At 43.6% G+C, this 23,951-nt stretch overlaps 1 protein-coding gene across 1 annotated transcript in view; it reads right to left on the bottom strand.

Moving 5' to 3' along the window:
- The window catches only part of GPRC5C (G protein-coupled receptor class C group 5 member C), a 38,448-nt gene that overhangs the window by 4,620 nt on the left and 9,877 nt on the right, over positions 1-23,951 (bottom strand). Inside the window, exons 2-3 of the mRNA XM_083148777.1 lie at positions 4,886-5,921; positions 2,723-2,817 (exon numbers count right to left, since the gene is read on the bottom strand). Of these exons, the coding sequence (XP_083004903.1) occupies positions 2,723-2,817; positions 4,886-5,918 (1,128 nt within the window). The 5' untranslated portion in view covers positions 5,919-5,921. The remainder of the gene's footprint in view (positions 1-2,722; positions 2,818-4,885; positions 5,922-23,951) is intronic.

Here is a 23,951-nt window from a genome sequence, read left to right as displayed (position 1 = left end):
CGGGCCTGAGTTTCCCCACCCCTGCCATAAACCACCAGAATGCCAGTTCGTCCAATGCAACAGGGAGCTGGATATTGCACTGTGACATTATGTACAGAACAGGCAGATGAGTCTCCAGAGGCAGCCCAGCATCTCTGAAAATGCTTGACACGCACCAGGAGTGATAAAAGTGGGGTCAGGCTGTGATGCCATGTCGCTGGCCCCAGTGAGGTCTCTGAGCAGGAGTATTTATTTAATCAGTTATTTATCGAGTATTCAGGCCAGTGGAACTTAAGAAACAACAGTATAATTCCTTACACACATATGGTTAACTTTCGTCAGAAGCCATTTAAGATACTTTGATGTGAATGTTTTTTTTGTGGGAGGAAACTGGAGAACTTGGAGTAAACCCACTCAAGCATGTGGAGAATATACAAACGCAATACAGTTAGTCTTTTGGTAGTAACTGAACCAAGACCACGGTGCTGTGAAGCAGTAATGTACCAACTGTATTATGCAATCTTTAATGGCTGTGGGTTGCAGCACAATTGCTGTTTCTATTTCATGTTGTAAAACAAGTTGTATATGTGAACTTTGTTTCCTTTAAAGGCACGGTTTTGCAAAGACATTTGTTCAGCCATGTGAGTATGCTACTGTTCTAATTGACTACAGGTGGTGGTTCCCAAACTGTGTGCCTAGGAACAATGGTGTGCCACGAGGCTCTTGCAGAGGTGCCTTGGGTTAGTAGTCCAGGGGCGGGATGTATCAACGCTTACCGTGGCGTTGACATCCCGTTTTCGCGTTCGTCACTTGTTCGCCTGATGTATTAATAAAGTTTTCGTTTTCAGTTGTTGAAAAAACTCCGCCGGGTGGAAGTATCGCGGAGTTTCCGGCGCGACAAATCCTCCCATTGGACAGCATTGTAGCTGAAGCGCTGTGTGATGTATTAACATTCGCAGCGCTCAGCTTCTCTTCTATATAATTCGCCTTATATTGCTGGCGAACTGTTGTGTCCTGTCAGGGTAAAGTGTAAGGTAATTCTTCTGGAGGTGAATGTAACGGTTGTCCTGGTTTTTTATGTGGACAAGAGGCACCAGGAGCCATTGAGGTGTGAGGCACTGTGCAGTGAGCCGTGTGCCAGATGGGATTAGGGTAAAGGTGGGTGAGGAGGGTGTTTGTTGAATGTTTTGTAATGGTTGTCATGTTTTTTTTATTTATGTGGACAAGAGGCACCAGGAGCCATTGAGGTGTGAGGCACTGTGCAGTGAGCCGTGTGCCAGATGGGATTAGGGTAAAGGTGGGTGAGGAGGGTGGCATATGAGGGCATATTCAAAGTAGGGCAGGGCGGTCTGCCCACATGGGCGAGGTGTGTGTGTGTGTGAGGCACAGAGCAAGCAGGAGGCTTTTTAGGTGTGAGGCACTGTGACAGATGGGATAAGGGTGGGTGAGGAGTGTGGCATACGAGGGCATATTCAAAGTAGGGCAAGATGTGAGTTGGGTTGTGGTGAGAGGCATGTTATTTAAATTAGATAACCCAGCCCCTGAGCGCATCTGCGCATGACAATAAAAAAACGTCATCGCGCATGCGCAGTGAAAAAAAAAAAAAAAACGAAAAGATTTCGGGAGAGGTCTGCATTAGCGCGGACCAAAGATATGCATAAAAACATCGTAAATAACGCGAAAATCATCGCAAAAGAATCGCGAAAAAAGCGCGAAAAAACGGAGTCCACTTCACTACAGAAAAGTGAATATTGATACATCCCGCCCCAGGACTGAATCAAATTATTATTCATCATCAAAGTGATATGGAAAATCAGTGTTAGTGGCTGTCAATCATAAAAGATGTACACAGCTGTACACCACCATACAGTGGACTTCACAATTTACAAAATTGATATATTTTTTTCAAATCGATCATTAAAATATATTTGAACTAGGGGTGCCATTAAGAAAATGCTGATACTCTAGGACAGGCATTCCCAACCACAGTCCTTAAGGCACACACCAACAGTGCAGGTTTTGCAGATATCCAGGCTTGAGCACAGGTGACTAATTAGTATCTGAGGGTTTCTGATTAAACCATCTGTGCTGAAGCCTGGATATCACTAAAACCTGCACTGTTGGAATGCCTGCTCTAGGATGCCGTGATTGAAAAAAGTCTGGGAACCACTGGTCTAGTCAATATACTGTACCAGTGTTCTGAATTTGTCCCGTGTACTAAGTGCTCTGAAACAATTCTAGTGTCAACAGCGATATAATCAGTGTGAGTCTGACAGCAGCATATTCACTTAAAAAAGGCCTTTAAATAACAAAGCAAACCGTATACTATTTTTATTTTATTTTTTACCTAAAATAAGAACTAGATGGCGCAATAGGTGAGCATACATTTAAACCAAATTATTAGATTATTACAGATGAGGCCACATTCCCCTGGTGAAATGTGCAAAATCCTGCCATCAAATGCAAAATAAAAAGATGTTGCTCATCTATAAATAAAAATACGATACATCTGTGTTCCCCCGTGCCAGGCAAAATTAAGCAAAGAGAAATGTTGAGGCCTTTTAATGGTTTGAGGGATTTGTCTCTCTTGGCGGAGAGCATGGTATGCTATGAATAGCTGTACAGTGTAACCTGCAAACTGCACAGTCACAGAGCAGCATGTCAGCCAAATCTAGAGGAAAACATTGGAGTGAAGAAGGAGCAGAATACAGTCTTCGGTTCACCCAGTGACGGAGCCACTTACCGTATTCTTATTCATAAGTGCCATCTCCGTGGGCTGGTAGACATTGCTTCTTAACTGTCCGCCGTATCCACTGTATGGAGACACTGGCCTCTTGGCTGGCAACAGAAAAACAAATAAAATTACACTGTTAAAATTGTAAAATAATTGTCCAGACACTGTTATTTCTGCAAATAACTTTGTAATCATTAGATACTAAATTAGCAATTTATCGAGTATAAAACCTTATAGTTAAAATGGGGAGTAAATACTAAGAAGTTAATATAGAAATAAAGATATACAGAAAAAACATACAACATAGAGCAGGCATGTCCAAACTGTGGCCCTCCAGCTGTTGTGAAACTACACATCCCAGCATGCCTTCCCATAGTTTTAGCATTCCCTAGTAGCGAAACTGTGGCAAGACATGATGGGACTTGTTTCACAACAGCTGGAGGGCCATAGTTTGGACATGCCTGACAGAGTATCTATGGCAGTTCCTTTTAAAAAGGCCCTTTTGCTGCAGCCACCTTAGTAAAGTCTATCACCCATAGTGGAATCCTGTTGGAAGTGTTCCCTACATACTCAACAGGCAGTCTCTGGTCAGCCAAGGAAGGAGGCACCTCTGTATGTGACCCTAATACCCCATTCTCACTGCTAGGCAAATTCCCAGGTCTAGTGTGTCGACCTGGTAATTTGCGTTTTAACACTTTTTTTCAGTGTGAACAGGTCAACCTATGTCGAAATTCCGGGCTCCATCCCTGCTTTTTACCCGGATTTGAGAACCGGTTATGCAGACACTGGTTGACCTGTTCACACTGCAAAATAAATAAATAAAAAAACCTGCGTAAAAAGGCAAAATTACTGGGTAGAACTATTTCACCTGGGAATTTGCCTTAGCAGTGAGAATGGGGGTACTGTAAGTCGGTGGAGTCCCCGTCATTAAAATTCTGGGTAAAAGCCGCATATTTCACAAGAGCAGTGTAAACATGGCATTAGTATGGTTTTCAAAGCTGCATTATCACCTATATAAATGATTTTCTTAATATGTCCCCTCTCCCTAGCTGGATCCCTGATGGCTACTACATACAGCCATTTTTTTTTTTTTTTACACACAACCATTAAAACAATTTTAAATTAAGGGAGCTCGTGGGTGTGAGGACCAACCACAGGCTACAATCGCTAGATTGACCAAACAAATCTCTAGATTGCAATTAAAAAAAAAAGGTATTTATCCCAAACTCATATCAACCTCTGGTTTTAAGCTTAAATTAACTAAAAATACAACTATGGTTATTAATTACATGAGCCACTACAGTGATGTTTCTGGCACTACTATTGAAGGTTTACTACAGTCTTTAGATTGCTACTAATCTTCAGCAGTTCTTCAAGCACTATGGGGGTTATTCTGATTCACTCGGAAAGGCACAATCACTCTCTACTGGACAAAACCATATTCACTGCAGGTGGGGATGATGTAACATGTGCAGAGAGGGTTAGATGTGCAGGGTAAATGCTGGCTGCTTTATTTTTACACTGGAATATAGATATCAGTTTGAAGTACACCCCCCCCCCCCCCAAATCGAACTCTCTCTGTACATTTTACATCTGCCCCACCTGCATTGCACATGGGTTTGTCCATTAGAGAGTGATCGTGCCTTTCTGAGTGAATCAGAATAACCCCCTATGGGCAGATTAGAAAAAATAAATTGCATGGAGTCGCTAGGAAATCATTCTACCATAGCTACACTTGGTGCTTGCAGTATATGAAGTAAAAGGTGCAACAGATCTGTAATAAGTCGTTTGTGTACGGACAAGCTCAGTAGTTCATTTACTAAAGTTTCTAAGGGGATTATACATTTACCAGAATTACATTTACTAGCATGAAAATATCTTCCAGTAACTTTTTAAGTGCATTGTATTTGTGTTCTCGATTCCAGCTGCATTTTGATTCCATGGCTGCTCAGCTACAGTATAGACAATATGTATTTTCATTACAGTAAAAAGATAGGATATAAAGTTTCTCTCTGGAGAGAACGCTATCCAACAACAGAGGGGACAGTAAAGTTCCAGTGTAAATACACAGCTAGTAACGAATTACATAAAGACAGGTCTAAAATGAAAGTACTCTGTAAAAGTAGTGGTAATGCATATAGAAGAAAAAAAAAGTAATCAGAAGCAATTTACCAATTTGCGGCTCATCCATGGAAAACGCTTTATTCTCCACATGCATGCTCTGCGCCGTTTGTTCCTTGAGAATGGTTTCATACCCTACACCTCGAGTTGGGTACAACTCTTCTTCAAAGGACTGTTCTAAACTTGGCTTGGTCAACTGAGAAATTTCAGGAATAATGTAGAGGAAGATGAAGGCCCAGGCATTGGAAACCAGAGCAATGGCCAATGTGGGGTCATCCCAATATATAGGGTTGCCAGCCCGACCGTTTCCATAGATATACATAATAATCCAGACTATCCAAATGCAAATAGTCAGGAAAAGTGTGATGATAATGAAGATGGCATGCTTTCTCCAGTGACCATACCGTCCGCACAAGGCAGGCCAAGCAGTCAGAAATCCTGCCAGGATGAGGAACATGACATATATAAGTGCCATTACAAAGTCCTCATTTTGAATATTGCATGGCAGCTGCGTCGCTCCAGTTGTACGCACGATGGTGAGAATGAGCCATTCTGTGTTGATAATCACCTCTACTAGAGAAAGGGCTACAGCTATACCAAAAATCCACCAACCTCTAGGACCAGTGTTCTTCCTCACCAAGTAGTTTAGATTCACTGCATGTGTCACCAAGCAGGAGAAACAGATGGCAAAGAACACACCAAAGAGGAATCTTCGTGATGCACAGGTGGCGTAGGATTTGTTTACCACCATATCGAAGACCAGACAGAAAAGGCCAGCTGTGCCAACAAGAAAAAACACCTGCGTACCAAGCATGCTTTTCTTCTTCTTGTCTTGGATGAATGGTGTGCTGGCTACTAAGACAATGGTGAGGATGAAAGAGGATATAATGCCAGCACTGGCAAAGGCTTGTAGAACTATGCCCCATACTGCCGACAAGTCACACAAGTTATAGTACAATGGATCTAAGCCTTGTCCACATCCGGAAGGTGGGGTTTGAGCATTAGCCATATCAGAGAGGCTGGAGATGAGGCAGAAGGAAGCCAGGAAGGTCCATGATTTACAGAGTCCACTTAGAAGAGCCATGTCCTACAAAAAAAGGAGAGAGATTATAGAAAAAATGCCTATTAACATGGTTTTAGAAAGACAATACAGTATATTGCATCTGTATGAACTGGGTCACTTACTTTTTCTATAAACTTTTTTATATATCATGTTCATATATAGTACTGTACAGTATGAAAGAGAACTTTGCATAACTGCGTAGGCAACAGGCAGGTTTCATACTGTACTACTTGTCTGGCCCTAGTACAATGTGATTATCAACCAGCTCTTAACTGCCATGTTACAGACTGGGTTTGAAAAAAGGATACTTAGGATCTGATTAAGTGTTTGTTTTTTAATCACTCATTAATCACTCACCACTTTATTACTTTTTGAAGCTTGGTACATCTGGCCCATACTGAGAAGGTGTGTGTTTGTGTGTGCTGTGCTTCCACCCCACAAAAGGGGAGAAGCAGTGTTAGCCATAATGTATACAACAGTACTAGCAAGTGTAAGCTCATCAGTCCAGCACAGCTCCCGGGCAGTTTGGGGATAAAGAAGGCCAGCAGCCACCAGAAGCATCTGGTTTGGGAAGAGTGGGTGGGTGTCTGGGAATGGCCTGTGCAGGGTGTGGGAGGGGCAAGCACAGGAACCGCCCCTGCACAGGAACACAGTCTATATAAGGCAGCTGAGCTGGTTATCTGCCTCCTACAAGCAGCATATGCAGCACCAACCCCTCCTCCTCCCTGTCACCATGCTGCTCATCCCACACAGGGTCTCACACCTCCCCCACCGGTAAATGGACACACATGTCCCCATGGCCTCTGTTCTGAGTGCTGGGCCATCTGGTGGTTTCTGCATCTGTTTCCTGGTTACTGCTGCTATTTGTTGCCGAGTCCCAGGATGGCAAGTATCCTGGGGGATGCAGCATCGTATATGGATAAGAGGTGCAGAGTATGCAATATATGGCGGGAGCAGCATATGGGGGAGGGGGTGCCCTGTATTTAGGGATCACTATATGGAGGTATGAGGGGCAGTGTATGGAAGAGGATGGGGGTGCAGTGTGTAATAGGGGCAGTTTATGGTGGGAGAGCAGTGTACATAGCGGTATGTGTGGTTGCCTCGAATAAAGCTCTGTTGTGCGCACCCCAGTAGCTGCCTGCTGCACCACAGTGGTGAGGAGCAGCGTTAGCTTATCTTATACATACACAAATTCATATCACTATTTGTGGATGGTCCAAATAATTGTCTGTGAAAGCAGAAAGGAACAATCATCATAGTATCTCCTCAGAGTACCATGCTTCCTTTTTAAGCTACAGTTTATAATGGAAACATTGATGTGGAAGTCCAAGGTGGCTTATCTCTGCAATCTGCAAACTACAGCCACACTAGTATTAGGCAGCAGACCCCAGAGGAAAGAGTGACAATGCTAAAGGAGATAAATAACTAAAGACACTAAAAGTATGTGTGGACAAAATAAGCAGCATGAAATACAGATGGGCTTGTTTTACACTTCCTTGTGAAAGGTGCTATTTTCATCAAGGCAATACATCTCAGACACTGTTACCATACATATGAATGATTAAATACAATATTCTTCCACTGACAGCCATGTTTAGTCAAATAACACTTTCAGTGCCAGAAGCTTTTAAAAGATCAGTTCCACATTGTGTATCAGGACCCTCTGGAACTACAAGAGTTAAAACTGCCATTAGCATAGGCTAAGCAGTTACACATGACTGCACTTTACAAGTGGATTTGTCAATAACATCACAGAAAAAAACATGCGCAGTGAAATATAAGAGGGCAAACTAGTTTCTACCAGCCCAAAGTATGTAGACAAACCAAAAACATTTATGACTATATATGAGGTAAACCTGTAACCCATTTCAGGTATGACACATTAGTGCAAAACTTTCCAAATCTCAATCTACAGTATAAAGAAAAAGTGTACAGGCATGCCAGTCAACACAGCTATTGTGTTTACAAGGAAAAAACGCTTTAGGGCTGGTTAAGGTAGAAGGTTTAATTCTTTTTTTTTTTTAATATAGGTTTACATATAGCTGCAGACCAGAGGGTGGGGCAATTGCAGATCGTTGTACGCTATTTATGCCACAACACTTAGCTCAGACAGGAAAAAAAGAGCAACCACACTTTATATTGTTCTATGGAAATCTCAAGTACCTGAAATTACATTGGTTTGTTTGCGGGATCACATCATTTTACCTACAAAATCTCAGTTAAATTGTAATTTTTTCAAGCCAGGCTACTCTGATAATGTGAAAACATTAACAGTGACATCCAGGTACAAACTGCACTAAACGGCGCACAAAATCTCAGCTATTTGTCTCCATTTGTGTGATTCACAGGACGATTGGTCCAGCCATTCTGCAACTTGGTAAACTGAAAGGATTTGTGACAAGAAGGTCTATGAAAAAATGTGGACATGTGTTTAAATGTTGGTAAACACTGCTATTTGGGGCAACTGTCATCTGCCCTCGGGTATGGTATAACTCTGACTGTCGAGATTCTAGCAATCGTTTCTCCAACATCTGAGCAAACAAAGGGATGTGCGCATTCAAGCCCCTTGTGGGCTCGCTGCGCTTGCCACCTATTCCATTCTTGCTCTATTGGGGTTGTGGACCCCCATGAGCAAAAATAGCTCTTGAAAGTTGGGATTCTGATGTCAGAGATACGACCATGGGAATCCCAACTGTCCGAGTTATCCTGCACCCTTGGACCCCCCCCCCCCCCCACAAGGGAGAATAGCCCCTGTTGGTCGGGATCGCGACTGTTAGTTAAACAGTTCAGATTTCGGTGTCGGTATACTGACCGTCGGGATTCCGACTGTCTGCGAGTCATCGGAACCCATTACGGACAAAAGTTATTGAGGAAATTCTTTTAGTAATTGGCTCTTGGTATCTTATGGCACTACACAATCCACAGCTCTTGGTACCTTATGGCACTACACAATCCACACAACTTTCATTCCAACGGTTTCAATAAGTTATTGTGTATTATTAGCTACACATGCCATTTTGTAGCTTCATTAATGCAATGTCTTACTGCTGGTTACTGTGGTATCAAGTAATACAGTGAGCAGTGAATAGCGCCAGAAGGGAGCTCCTGCAGTTATACAAATCAGCGCGCCACTAACCTTGACTAGTGGATTTCTGCTTGCACCCGTCCTGGGTGCAATTGAACCGCATTGAATCAACTGTGCACCGCATTGAATCAACCCCTATGTCATTTGTCAACATTTTGTTGCAGCATTTATTACCAGCAGTGTTTATATTCTATTTATGTCCTTTAGTAGAGAATCCCACAGATAGGCAGGTATAACTTCCCTTCCCAGGAAGTTACGAAAACCCATTATAACATGAGTGTATCTGCACACTACATTAGTGAGGCCCAGAAATGTGATGTATGGAGAATGGCAATACAGTGGAGAGAATAGCGATGTGTGTTCCTGCATACTTCAGATCAGGGGAAATGTCTGAATGGGTCATGAACTGAAAACGGAAGATTGTGGGAAATGCACAGAAACTACATAGTGGAAAGCAGACGATGTATCAGCAACTCAGGGCTGATGTAGTAGGATAATACAGTATGTTCAAGGCATGAAGGTGGACATATATGTGATCGACAAGACGCAGACAGGACTCTGCCTTCTAAAGAAGAGAATGGTTGTCCATAGCCACCAATCAGCTTCTAGATAGCATTTACAAAGTTCTTTAATTAAAAAAGGTAGATTATTTTCTTTCAGTGTTTGGGGAAAATGAGGCCTAAACTGTTATTGTCCCATTAGCTTCCATATTAGCCTCAGAATGGCTGATTGTTGCGCACTGTAGTAAGCTTTGACTGGACACACGGGGACACACTCACACACTATATTTGTCAGTTTGAACTTAGGGGTAGATTTATTATAGCGGCGCTAAAAGCACTTCCTGCTTCGCCTCAGTAGCGAGGCGAAACAGGAGTAGAGAGCGACAAGATCTACTAAGATCTTGCCCGCCGAAGCAGGGGAGCGCTAACTTCCCCCTCCGGTGATTCCTTGTCCAGCTGACAGCAACTGATGCGCTGTCTGCTTCTCCCCGGCCGGCTGGACTGCTCATGCGCGGGATCTTGCTACTCACGCGAGATCCCCAGTGCAGCTCAGAGTCAGCAGCAGGGATAGTGCTGTCCCTGCTGTGGGCATAGGGCATCGCCGCCTGCAGCTGTGGAAGTCGATAGCTGCAGGCGGCGGAACGGTCAGCGATGCTGACCGTTCATAAATTAGGTATGACAGTTAAGCCCTGTATTTCAAAGAGTACATGCGCTAAGTCACCGCCCACAAATCACCGCCATTAATGTACCCGCACAGCGGGGTTGATAGATGCAGTGAAGCGCTATCCCCTGCTTTAGCGCAGATAATAAATCTACCCCTTATTCCTATAGGGATCTGTGCTATCTATATCTGGGGTTTCCTTCCTAGCCTTAGCAACAATCTGTTTTTGATAGCGGATTTTAAACAAAGTAAAAGGCGGGTGTTTTATTTTTCCTTCGCAAGGGACAGCCCTTATTGGAAGAGGTCTACCTATTATTATATATTAACACAAAAAAAGGCACTGACTCATTTTCAGCAGATACATACTTTTTTACCTACTATTTTATAGCCTCGTTTTGGAGAAGCCTAGAGAGGAGACACTGCAAGCCACTTTGGGGGGGGGGGGGGGGGGGTAGTGCCGATCTAGTCATCAAGGCCCGCACCCAGAGGAAAAACGCACATTATTTGTGGGTTTGCCGGCAACTGCCACACTATCCTGCCCGCTTCACTAGAATTTAGGGGACTAACCCAACTATAGGGAGTATACCACAGCTTCCGTGAGGTTAGGCAAGTATGAACTGATCTTGGCAAGTCAGGGCCGGGGCCACCACTAGGCAGCTTTAGGCATCTGCCTGGGGCGCCGGCCACTGGAGGGCGGCAGGAGGGAGCAGGATGGATGGATGGAGGTGGGGAACACCCCCCCCCCCGTGGACCCACTCAGGCACCGCCGCTCCTACCCTTGGAATGACAGCAGTGGGAGGGAGGATGGAGACGGACAACTCCCCCCCCTCCAACTCTCCCACCCCCTGTGGTTCGGCCATTGCCACATTTCCCGCCTTCCAGGTGAGCATCACCCCCCCTGTGGAGTCGCTGCCGCATCTCGCCCCTGGAAGTGACACTGTGGCTTCACCCGGCACCCCCCCCCCCCCCGTGGTGTGGAGTGGCGGCTGAAACACCCCCCCCCCCCCCCAATGTGGTAACTAAAACTAAAAAAGTTGCCAATAGCAACCAATCAGCTTCTATAATTTATCTTTGAAATTTTGAAATGACAGTTGCTCTGCATAACAACTCCACTTTATATCAATCCAAGCCTTTATACAATTCTCCCAAAGATAGTCACCACTATATGTTTTTTTTCTTTATAATATAGAGCAGTGGTAGCCAACTCCAGTCCTCGAGAACTACCAACAGTTTACATTTTCCACACAACCTAGCTGCTACACAGGTGCACTCATTACTGGCTGACACATTTTAAAAGATCCACAGGTGGAGCTAATTATTTTACTTGTGATTCTGTGAGGAGATCTAGAAAACATTAACTGTTGGTAGCTCTCGAGGACTGGAGTTGGCTACCCTAGATATAAATTAAGTATGAGAGTCTGGGGTGCGGTAACAGCCTTAAAAATTGGCCTTTTTATACACTGGATACTTTAAGAAATATCTTATTAATCGTTAACTAACAAATGGTCTATAACAGGCATGTCCAACGTTGGCCCTCCAGATGTTCTGAAACTACACATCCCAGCATGCTTTGCAATAGTTTAGCATTCTCTAATAGCAAAACTGTGGCAAAGCATGCTGGGATGTGTAGTTTTACAACATCTGGAGGGCCAACGTTGGACATGCCTGGTCTATAATATAGGCTGTAACATACATTTAAATAAGATAATAGAACCAGTACTGCACTTTCTAAGCACACAATCTCCCACTAAATGGTAAGGCTTCTGTCTCTTCCTCCTGGCAGCTACTCTTTGGTCCATCGCAATGTTTAAGGGCTCGGATTCACACATACAGTAAATGTGGTAGAAGAAGCTGGTACACTGGGCATGTGCAGCAGCTCTGCTCTGTGCCTTACAATGATGTAGTGGCAGCACTATTGATCATATTATATACCAGTGCTATTGTCATAATTGAAGGCACTTGCCAAGAGAAGGGGGGGGGGGGGGTTGGGTTTCTGGGCCACCAGAAATCCCCCCTGCATTTTTCTATGCTGACAATATAATACTAGATCTTTAGCAAGATTGTGTAGTGTGTACACACTATGGGCCAGATTCAGATTAGAAAAAAAAGCTAAAAACAAGCAACTGCAAAATCATGATGCTCTCCAGCTGGGGCAGATGTAACATGTTCATAGAAAGTTAGATTTGGGTGGGATATGTTCAAACTGAAATCTAAACTGCAGTGTAAAAATATAGCTCTCAAACATCTGTGGGCTACATGAAAAAAAACAGACAGTATTTACCCTGCACAGAAACAATAAAAATGTAAATACATTGCAACACATGGTGTGTTCCAAGCATAAATTTACTTGCTTTTTTTTGTTTTTAGAATATGGCCCTAAATTGTTTTCTGGGAGTTCAAGTTAAATCATTGACGGCATTGCATTTGCAAGTCATTTAGTGTGTACCCAGCTGTATAGTCCAATTTAAAGGACATCTGATTTGGCTCTGGATCATATCTGGTGTATAACACCAAGAGGTCAACAGCGGTAATTTTCCAAAATATCAGTTTAATTTGCATAAAAGGTAATTTTGGCACTCCACACTGGCCAGCACAGGGATTAGCTATGAAAGCCTTCCTTAAACTTATTCAGTTTCACTTAAAGAAGAATTTAATATACCGCTATCAGCTTATATTATGCCTATCTTCCTCAAATATTGTTCAAATGAGGAACTGAAGTTAATAATTTATTTCTCAAGTTCTACTGAACTTAATAAGTAAGAGGTATTCTAAGTTCTATTTACATATAGCTATTGTCCCACTGGTGACAAAGCATTAATACGTTTTTACCATCATACATACATACATACACAGTACATGTTTATTTAGAAAGAGATCCACAAATTATTTTATTTTTAGTAGAGATGTACAGATCCGGATTTACCCGGATCTCAAAATGGGATCTTATTGGCTAGCAAAAACATGTGACAGCATATAGTCAATAAGATGGGGCAGTACGGATTACTGCCTCACAGCGCTGAGGTCATGGGTTCGATTCCCACCATGGCCCTAACTGTGCGGAGTTTGTATATTCTCCCTGTACTTGCGTGGGTTTCCTCCGGGTACTCCGGTTTCATCCCACAATCCAAAAATATACTGGTAGCTTATTTGGCTCCTGACAGAATTAACCCTAGAATGAATGTGTGTGTGTGTGTACATGTGGTATGGAATATAGATTGGGGCAGGGACTGATGTGAATGTTCAAATATTCTCTGTAAAGCGCTGCGGAATATGTGTGCGTTATATAAGAAACTGTTAATAAAATAAATAAGATCCTGTTTCGAGATCCAGGTAAATCCGGATCTGCACATCTCTAATTTTTGGTACAGTTTATTGCCAAACTAAAAAAGGTGCCCACACACCCAACAACAATTTTCGGGCCAATTGGGTGATTTTTACCGCAAATGATTGCGATTCAATGTGCACTCCCGCAGATCTTTAGTTGCATCTTCGGATCTTCCCTGCTGCATGAAGATCAGAAGATGCAGCTGAAGATCTGTGGGACTCGGGTGTTCAGGCGCCGCTGGATATTTCAGGCGCATTTGAGTGCTTTTCTGCACTCATGCATTTGGCATGTTCCTGTGGTCAGGCATGTTCCTGCCCTCAGGCATTTGGGCGCGTTCAGACACTCGAAAATGTCTGAGTGTCTGGACGCGTTGGTGCCCTCAGGTGTTTGAATGCATTAACGTGTTTTCGGGAGTTCGGATGCGTTCGTAAGCTCAAGTGAGTTCTGGTGTCCAGGTGCGCTTGAATTTTGGGTACATTCATGTGCTCCGGCATTCGGGCGTTCAGGCGCCTTCGTGCGCTTGGGTGCCTTCAGGTATTTGGGCGCTTGGCATACTCGTGTGCTCAGGTGTCCGGGCACATTGGTGTGCTCGGGTATTCAGGCACTGTGTTTGCCCATGCTGACAGCTCAGAAACTTTCCTTGCATACCACCAAAGAGGATTTTTTTTCCCCCTGAAATCTTTGTCAAAATGTACTCTTTATCTTTATATGAAATGTTTTCTCCAGGACTGATGAGGAGTTCAAGAGAAATCTTAAGATCACAGATCTTTGTAGTGTGTGGGCACCTTAAGGGTTTGAATAGCAGTTTGTTGAAATAAACTGAATTGTTACAAATTTTCTTATTGAATCGCTATAATTATAGTGTTTTTGAAGCATGTTTTAGTCAAACAGTGAACTTTATGGTGATAGAATTTAAATTCCAAGATAGCTATTCTTATGGAAAACATAAGGACCACACAGCATAGCTATTTCAGCTCAGGTTGTTTAAACCGGTTTGCATTGTTGGTGCTTAGTTCGAACTTCTGAGGCACAGGACAACTTCGTTTGGTTAAGAAATGGAACAAATAATTATCAAACTTTATCATGTACTTGAAAATTAAAGTTGATTCAAAAGCCTGCAAGAAGGGAACATTCAGGGCTCTATTCAATGCGGCCGGCGAGGGGGCTAAATGGCAAGGATCAATGAAAACAAGCCACGATCGGCGTTTAACCGCCACTCTGGCTGCTCACCCTATTCAACGTTTCGGGGGAATCCTTGCTGTCAGAGAACAGCAAGGATTCCCGCAAACGGCGAGGTTCGCGGCTAATGCAGGGAGCCCACTGCATTTAGCCGCGAGCCTCGCTGTTTTGGCGGCCGCACAGCCGTTTCCACCTCTCTGTAAAAATGGCATGCACAAGGGGGTTTGCTGAATACTGACCCGCGGAGCTGTGATGCTGAGCAATCAGCCCTGCTCGCTGTCACAGCTCGCAAAAGAGCATTGAATACGGCCCTCAGAATGAGGACAGATAGGAATTTATCAAGCAGGACTAATAACACCCCCAAATTCCCATGCTCTGGTCAGATGGCCACTATTAGCGCTGGCCTGTATAAATTCTGCATTGTTGCACAAATTTCAGGTGGATGGGTGTTGGCACGGAATGCTGTTGATTATAAGCAAGCATCACAGCAGAACACGAGGACATGCACTGAAACTAGAGGGAGGAAGATTCAGGGGAAATTTGAGGAAGAATTACTTCACAGAAAGAGTAGTAGATAAGTGGAATAGCCTCCCATCAGAGGTGATAGAGGCAAATACAGTAGTACAATTTAAACATGCTTGGGATAGGCATATTGAATCCTTACAAAAAAATAAGGATCAAATATGGTTTGAGGTAACATGTTTAAAAAAGGGGCAGACTAGATGGGCCAAGTGGTTCTTATCTGCCGTCAAATTCTATGTTTCTATGTAGGAGATTTGTTTCATAAGTGGATGGTTTTCAATAGCTGAACTGCCTATAATATCTGTCATTATTCATGTAGGCCATTGCCTCTTTTTGTCCCCGTTTCCTAGGACAGTGTTAATAGTTTCTTTCAAATGTTTTTCTCTAAAAAAGACAAAACTAATTTATCAGTGTGGGGTAAATCAGATCAGATACCAAAATTTAAATCAAGATAAATACTGCAAAAAGAGAATAAACAGCAATTTCTATTTAAAAAAAAAAAAAATCTGCAAGGGTTAAGTAGTCAAATTATACGCATGCAATATTGGCAGATTAATCTTTACTTTTAAACAAAAGGCCTTTATGTGAAATACAATTATCACAAGGTAACCCTCTGACTACTGTGCAGGATACTAGGTGAATGGCTGATGATCTGTCATTTGTCAGTATCGTGTTTATTCTGTTACCTAGGAAGCAGATGGTATCTTAGGTGCTGCATTTGAACTGCATGTACCACACCCATCCATCATTAGCACACCACCTTTGTCCATGCCACACAGAACCATTCTTTAATACATCTGCCCCACTATTTTTAAAATGTAAATAAAAAGCTACTGCTAACATTTACTCAAAATATTGTAGAAGTGTAATGCAGGGAACACACACACACAAAGATTTATCTGTGCAATCTATCTGGTGGGAACAAAAATCTGTCAATGTATTGAAAATTGATCATTTGCTCCTAAACACTGGCAAACATACAACGGTTTTTCAGCCAAATTAATCTGATCTAACAAATTTGTCCAAATAATATTTGGTCCATTTTCCAACATTTGGGAGCAGATGATTGCATTTCATATGCTTACATTAATTACCAGATGTTTTTGAGTGGGAGAGCGGAGGCAAAGGGGAGGGGCGTTATAATTACTGAGTAGGGTGGTGGGCAGGATCAAACTAGTTGGATGGGCAGGCACTGAGGTGGCTCGGCATATGCTCAATCCCTTTACGGTACTTGTGTATTAGCCGAAGCGTGGTGAGCGCAGCGAGCCCCGCGAGGGGACACTCTATGGGTCCTCCCAACCTGTTCATACCCCCACTATCCATGTCGGCGTGGAGTTGATCTTAAAAAGTGTGGTGAGCGCAGCTCGCCACAGAGCCCGAAGCATGGCGAGTGGACGTGGATTACTTCACATGTGTTCCGCTGCGCTCGCCACACTTTATAAAACCAACTCCTCGCCGATGTGGATAGTGGGGGTATGAACAGGTTGGGAGGACCCGTAGCGCATCCGCTTGCCACGCTTCGGGCTGGTGTGGATAATGGGGGTTTACAAATGCCTCCTTTATTGTGAATAGGAAGCACTTGCGCCTCGTACCCCCTTTATGCATGAGGCGCACATGCTAATAATTACTGAGACGCAGGAGCTTCTGAGACGCACCTGCATCTCAGACAGCTGGAGTGCCTCTCCGCCGGCGCCCGCATGATCCCCTCTCCGCCGGCGTCCGCCAGCGCAGGGGATCTGGCTGTTACCGGTGCTGTGTGGGAGGAGCTCACTAGACTTGGACGCCGGGGACAGAGCCGGGCTGCCGCGGAGTCACTACGCTAACTGCGCTAGGCAGATGTTGGACTACGCTAACAGCGTAGCTAGCCTACGCCTGCATACTTATGCTAATTGGGCACACGGTTAATACACAAGTACCCCCTTTACTAATAACACATAATAGAATATCAGTATTCAATTGAGCTTTTAATTTTAAAGAAGAAAAAAAAATTACATCAGAATAAACAGATTTGAAATAAATGTATCTCTAGTTTCCTAACGAACAGTTTGCACACAAATAAAAGTTTGTTGTAGTCAGATTGCCAGCACAAATGGGAAATGTGATTTGTTGTCGGAGTCTATACAGATTTTTACAATCCGCATAGACTATATTGGAAACAATATTCTTCAGAAAGGCTTTCTGAAGGATATTGTGAACAATATTGTCCAGTGTGTACGCTGTGCATTGTAAAGGATGGCACCTTTAATGACCCCCTCCCTTGTCCAAGCATGTTCAGACGAGTGAGGACACAGCCAAAGTTGGCAATGCTGCAGCATGACAGTCATACCCCCCACCGCCGGCTCAGTCGTTTGCGGCATCAGCAAATGTGTATGCAATGCCAGTTTCCCCCGCCGGCACCAATTTCAGCATCAGTGGGATTGTCCTAATGTGTATGGGGCTTAATGCTAATCATGACTGTGTGCAAATTGATCAAACACAAAGACATAGTATTAAATAAATAACATTTTATAAATGCATCTGCTACTCTTCATATATTACACATACAAAATGTTAAATTTCTGATGCCCTAGTTCTATTATTGTTCTAATGGCTTCATAATGGCCTTCAAAATAACTCTCCTAAAGCCTGTTACTACAGCTCCTCTAAAGATTAGCCAGACATTGGAGGTTTCCAATCTAACGGATGTCAACCCAGAAATTAATAAAATTAAATTTGTTACAATGCTTGCATATCTTTTATGGGCCTTTCCAGTTATCCAGGAAGCAGTTTCTTCAGCCAGCAATTTGACCCAAGACCATAGAGGCTCCGGAAAAGGCCAAATAGGAGGCACCTTCTGTCCACAGGTCTCAAGAAGATTAGATGGAACAAAGTCCTTATTTCTCAAATGATAGGCTGTATAGATCTTGAATGGACAGTTTAATAGTCTATCTTCCGGTCACCCAAATACATCCCAGGTTATTAAACATGTTTGCAAACTATTTTTCAAGAAAGCATCTCGAGCTTGAAACTATTTATTTTGGCACATTATAACCACCTTCCTGTGTTGGACCTGTTCGCAACACCAATGTTCAGGTTCCAACCTTTGTAGCCATGGTCTGGAGACACATGGATGCCATGCTCTTCTTTTGGATAGACCTCTTCACCTGTATATCTTTCTCCCTCCAGCCATACAGTTAGAAGTCCTTCAAATAAAAAAAAAATCAAACTAGAAAAGTTGCCTTGCCTCATTCTACTTTACTCCATCTGGCTCTTCAGAATTTACACAAGGGAACCAAGATTCCCTAGGACTATGCAAGGACTGTTTCCAAGAAACCACAGACCCTATACAGTGGCAACCATAGATAATGTGGATGAAGATATTGCTCAGATTTAAGTAGGCTTTAACCACTCATTAGCTTCAGAGTCTCTGGACCTTATCCTGGGTCTAAAAATAGCATTAACCAGATAGTGTATGACCATCAAAGGCACTATATTTTCTAGAAGCCAAATTTGAAGCAAGCTTGGCCTTGATCACTATCCACTCCAGTGCCTTTAGATCAAAGGAGTTTTCTTTTTGTTTAGACCAGGCATGGCCAATCTGTGGCCCTCCAGCTGTTGTGAAACTACACATCCCAGCATGCCTTGCCATAGTTTTAGCATTCCCTAATAGCAAAACTCTGGCATGGCATGATGGGACTTGTAGGTTCACAACAGCTGGAGGGCCATAGTTTGGACATGCCTGGTCTAGACCATGTTGCTCACAGTACTCTAGCACATGGAATAGGACTTATTTTATGTATTTATTTTATTTATCCAGCATCAAATCCACCTCCAACATATCTTGGTTGGCTATTAAACTGTCATACCTTTTAGCTCTGGCCTGTGTCGCTAGAGGTGCAGGACTCACATTGACTCATATTTCAGACCCATGGAAGACTGGGGTTTACATCATTATTAATTATTTATTTAATAACAGTTTCTTATATAGCGCAGCATATTCTGTTGCGCTTTACAAAGGAGACAGTGATACAACAAACAGGGTATTTACAGACAGTCAAAATGTAGGAGCATACTAAGACCAGCTCAATCCATTAACGGAATGCCACCAAGTTAAAGATCATTTGGAAACAGAGCTATGCCTGCATATATTTATACCTAGACTTCACTGCCTCCTTTGCGGTCACATTTTTATTATCTTCATGATCTTTGAATATAAATGGAATTGCGCTAAAAGAGAGCAGCTCATATAGAATAGGGCAATATTAAAATGGGTAAAAAAAGCACTAAAAAATGTTAATATGTATTTTTTTTAACCCATGGGGAGTTTGTTTGTTTGCTGGAGTAAACAAACTAAAAGTGTGTTTACTCCAGCAAACAAATAAACTTCTTACATTGGTATAGCTTCAAATTCAGTGCTGCACTCAACTACAATATTGTACTAAAACTTAAATGACAAAGGACTTAATGTTAGTTACAGGTATCTTGCATTCTTCTTTACAAAGTATATATGAAAATTGTGTTTCAGTCCTCCCCCCCAGCATGGGTTAAAATAAATACATATTAACATTTTTTAGCGCTCTTTTACCCATTTCAATATCTTCATGATCTGCCATAGACCATTCCACCCAGCCAGCTTTCCACAATCCAGGGTTATATAGAAGTTCCAGAAATGATCTCTTTTTGCCATTCCTTGTGGGACACACACTGCTATTACAGTGTATGTCAAAAGTACAGCTGGAAGACCAGAGTGTAAGATGAATAATGGGTTATGCAGTTTACACACTGGTGTTCCAGCTGTACTTTTGACAGACACTACTCAAATTTATTAGAACAACCGCGGGTTACATGCTAGATTACTAGCTGTTGCTAGGTGGCAAGACAAAAAAAAAAAAAAAGAATACAAAATAAAATGTAGTTTGCATGAATATATTACTTGCAAACTTTCTTTGTTCTAGGGATTAGGATTCCCACCGTACCTGCCCTTTATTATGCTATGGGGCCAGATATACTAAGCTTCAAAAATGATAAAATGGAGTGTGATAAACAGCCAGCCAATCAGCTCCTATCTGCCCTTTATCACGCTAAGGGCGGGATTAGTGTGGCCAATCCCGGGATCGGCGGGATCCCGGGATTTGGCCTCCAAAATGCCGGGATTTCAATCCCGGGATTGGAGATTCCAATCCCGGGATTTCGGGATTAGACTGCACATGTGCAGTCTAATGCCGGGCAGCGTCTGAGCACCCGCTCAGACGCTGCCCGGCTTCTCCCATACCCGGCGTGCGGCCTGCGCAGAGTGATGAGGTCAGCTGTCACGCTGCGCAGGCCACACAGCGGAGCCGCCCACACACCCAGCAACCCGGCTTATCAGCACACAGCACACGCCCGCCCACCCGCCAAGCTACGCGACCACCCGAACAGCTACCCAGCCACCCACCCGCCCAGCTGAAGCTGCCCACCCGCCCAGCTGAAGCTGCCCACCCGAAGCTGAAGACCCACCCGCCCAGCTGAAACTGCCCACCCGCCCAGCAGAAGCTGCCCACCCAAAGCTGTACACCCGCCCGCCCAGCTGAAGCTGCCCACCCGCCCAGCGGACATACCTGCAGCCTACCCGGCTCCCAGCAATATCTGCACGCTCGCCCACCCACCCACCCAGCACCCGCAAATGTAAGTTCTGTGAATGTGCAGGGTGGCCGGGGCGTTATTTTTTTTCAAATTAGGGAAGCCAATCCCGGGATCCCGGGAATCCCGGGATTGAGCATTTTTCAATCCCGAATCCCGGGATTGAAAAAATGCCCCGGGATTGGCTTCCCTAGGCGGGATGTACTAAGGGGAAAATGCGGGAAAACCCCCCCGTTTTACCGCATTTTCCTATGTACTAAAACCCCACCGCCACGATACAGCATAGTAGGGTATCGCCACCTTTGGGTGGCGATACCCTATAGAAGCCTGTGGGCTTCGTTTCGCCGCTCGCAGCCTCCGCTGCAAACCCGCTGACCCCCCTCTCCGGCTTACCTTAGTCCAGGTCCTCCTGGACCCAGAAGGTAAACCCTTCCTCCCCCTAGTAATGCAGCCGGACGTCCTTCCGGCTGCAGGGGGGGGGGGGAGGAGGGGGCAGGGACAGCCTGCTTAGCTGTCCGCGGCATGAGGGGAGCAGGAGGCGGCAGGGTGGTGACGGAGACCCCACGCACACAACATAACAGGTATCGCGGGGGGCCTTTCACCGCACCACGATGCCAGCCGCATATGTGAATACATATGCACTGGCATCATGGCGATGTATGTTAATACATTCTGCCCTAAATCTGTTGGTTCCTCGAGTCTGGTTTCCATAAACCAAAAATTGTGCGTCCGCTCTGTATGTTCTCCAAGAGGCCAGAATAGACAACAGATGCAACCAGAGCCGGATTAAAATGGGGGCACAGGGGGTCAGTACCCCTGGGCCCCCCTCTATCTAGGGCCCCCCGGTGGTTGGCATGTATCCCCCCCCCCCCCCCCCCCCCAAAAAAAAAATAATATTTTTTATTTTTTTAACTAATGGTTTTGTGCATGGGAGTGGGGTAGTGCTGCAGCTTCACCTATCTGCCAATGTGACAATGATTAATGGTGCTGAGCATCAGGATTTCAAGGCACACTGTCTACACAAGTGTGCAATGCATAACTGGGAGTTGACGAAGTCCCATAACACTTTGCACAAGAGGTCAGAGGCTGAGAGGCTTGTGCTGAGCTCTGCTTGGTGGAGCTCATCATATGCTTCTCAGGCCCATGAAGGATAGCAGCAGCAGCTGCCTTGTCATGGGAGTGTTTTTAATCAGAGGCAGCACTGAGCCTGTTAGGGCTCCTACAGCGTAAGGGAGTAAGGTACAGACAGAGGCTTTTCATGTGAAATATATATATATATAAAAGGGGGGGGGGGGTTATCGGAGAGCGCTGAATGGTGTACCACCTAGTTACTTTAATGCAATATACAACACTGATACAATTTGTGTAGTGACAGTTGATATTTGTCCCTTTCCCGAATGAAGCGTGCCAATCTGTTCAAGGTATAAAAGTTCTTTATTGAAACCCAACGCGTTTCGTCAGAACGACTTCATCAGGGGTAAAAACTAGAAATGGTACAGAAAGGAAAAAAGGGTGTACTAATCAATAATGAATTTCATCATCTCGATAACCACATGGCAGATACATCTTCTAGTTTAAGATACATACCAAAATGACTTTCAAGTATGTGGTTTGATCAACTTTTAGTACTCGTAAAAGGTAAAATCTAAAATCATTAAAATAACCAAAAGTTACAATTGATGGCAAGACAACATGAAGAGCAAGCAAGAGGATGAAAAAGGGAAAGGGGAGGGGCTGGCGTTTTGCCCAGACTACATACCCATATGTGGGGTTTAGGCCAAAACGGGCTTAGTGACAAGATGTGGAAGTAGATCCGCGGATAATAAAGGATGTTTAAGTCTGAAAATATTTAATTAGATTTATTTACTCCAGGGCCAACATTATTGGTCTTCAAAAGAATTAATTTTAAATTTGACATACCCCTATTATGATGGTTCAGGGGGAAAAAATTCCGTAAGGTTAGTAGAAATCAGGTCTGTAGATGCTGGAGGCACTAGAAGTGATCCTAGATAACATATGTAAATTAATCGATTTAGAATATAAAATATTATAATAAAAATTATAATTGGGATAGGGACAAATTGTCATATATAATTTACCTACCAGTAGTAGGTGACTCTGTTATATATATATATACAGGATCTATTTAGTAGATGATTTAGATCTTTTGTAGTTTTGGAGATCATTCTGAATAACAAAATATGGTATCAATTAGTTATATTTAATGGGTCGGTTTAAAAGATATACCAACCAATTGTGTGAAACATACCCAATATAAGGTGCATTAACGTGCAGAGTTCTTTTTGGTCGAGTATCGGTGAATATGTCCCTTAATACCCCCCCCCCCCCTTTAAATCTCTTGTCTGACTCCCACTAACAGGGGAGTTTTATCGGAGTAGCAGCAGATTATTATCAGCGCAATACGAGGTCCATACTGTATTTCTATATATATATCTCCCCCCCCCCTCCAGTTGACCATTGACCAAGTTTATACTGCTTTTACTCTGTGTTTTGACAATGTAACATTCTCCCATGCAGTTTGCGGCCAGTAATGACAAGTAGGAGGGGGGCCCCCCTTTCTAAAGTGCCCCGGGCCCCCCGAAGGCTTAATCCGGCTCTGGATGCAACCACCTAAGGAAGTAAAATTCATGCTCCTTCCAGTTCTACATCCATTTAGATCTAGATTGACCCTTATGTTATAGTGCTATAGCAAATCCATCTTTATGAACTTAGTTTTTGCCTCCTCATTTACTCAGTTACCTATTCGCACCCTTTTCATGATAAAGAAGAAGATCACCGTTCCCTTACATTACCTTTTATCTTGTCTTATATTTGTATTGCCATTTACAAGCGTCTGTAAAATCTGAACTAGGTGGTGGTGTTTCGGCTTGCAGGTGACCCATGTGCATATGCACCCCCTCAACAGGGCTGTGGTACAGGAGAGTGAAAATTATTTTTACCCATTTCCCAGCAATGTTGAATAACTTGTTCACCTCGCCTACCTGATGTTGCTAGGTGGAAATCGTAGTCCATAGAACAGAGAAAATGTGCAGGTCACATACTCCCCTACCTCCCAAAAGCCTGAATTGTGAATTCCAGCCTTCCAAATGGTGATGGCAACAAAGGTAAGTGGACTATGTCATTTAAGTCACGGCTTCATGGGAATAACGACAGAAAGGGCCAT

The sequence above is a fragment of the Crinia signifera genome, chromosome 6 (genome assembly GCF_055691185.1).
Source record: "Crinia signifera chromosome 6, ASM5569118v1, whole genome shotgun sequence".
Taxonomy (NCBI): Eukaryota; Metazoa; Chordata; class Amphibia; order Anura; family Myobatrachidae; genus Crinia; species Crinia signifera.
This window is presented reverse-complemented; position numbering and strand designations above follow the sequence as displayed.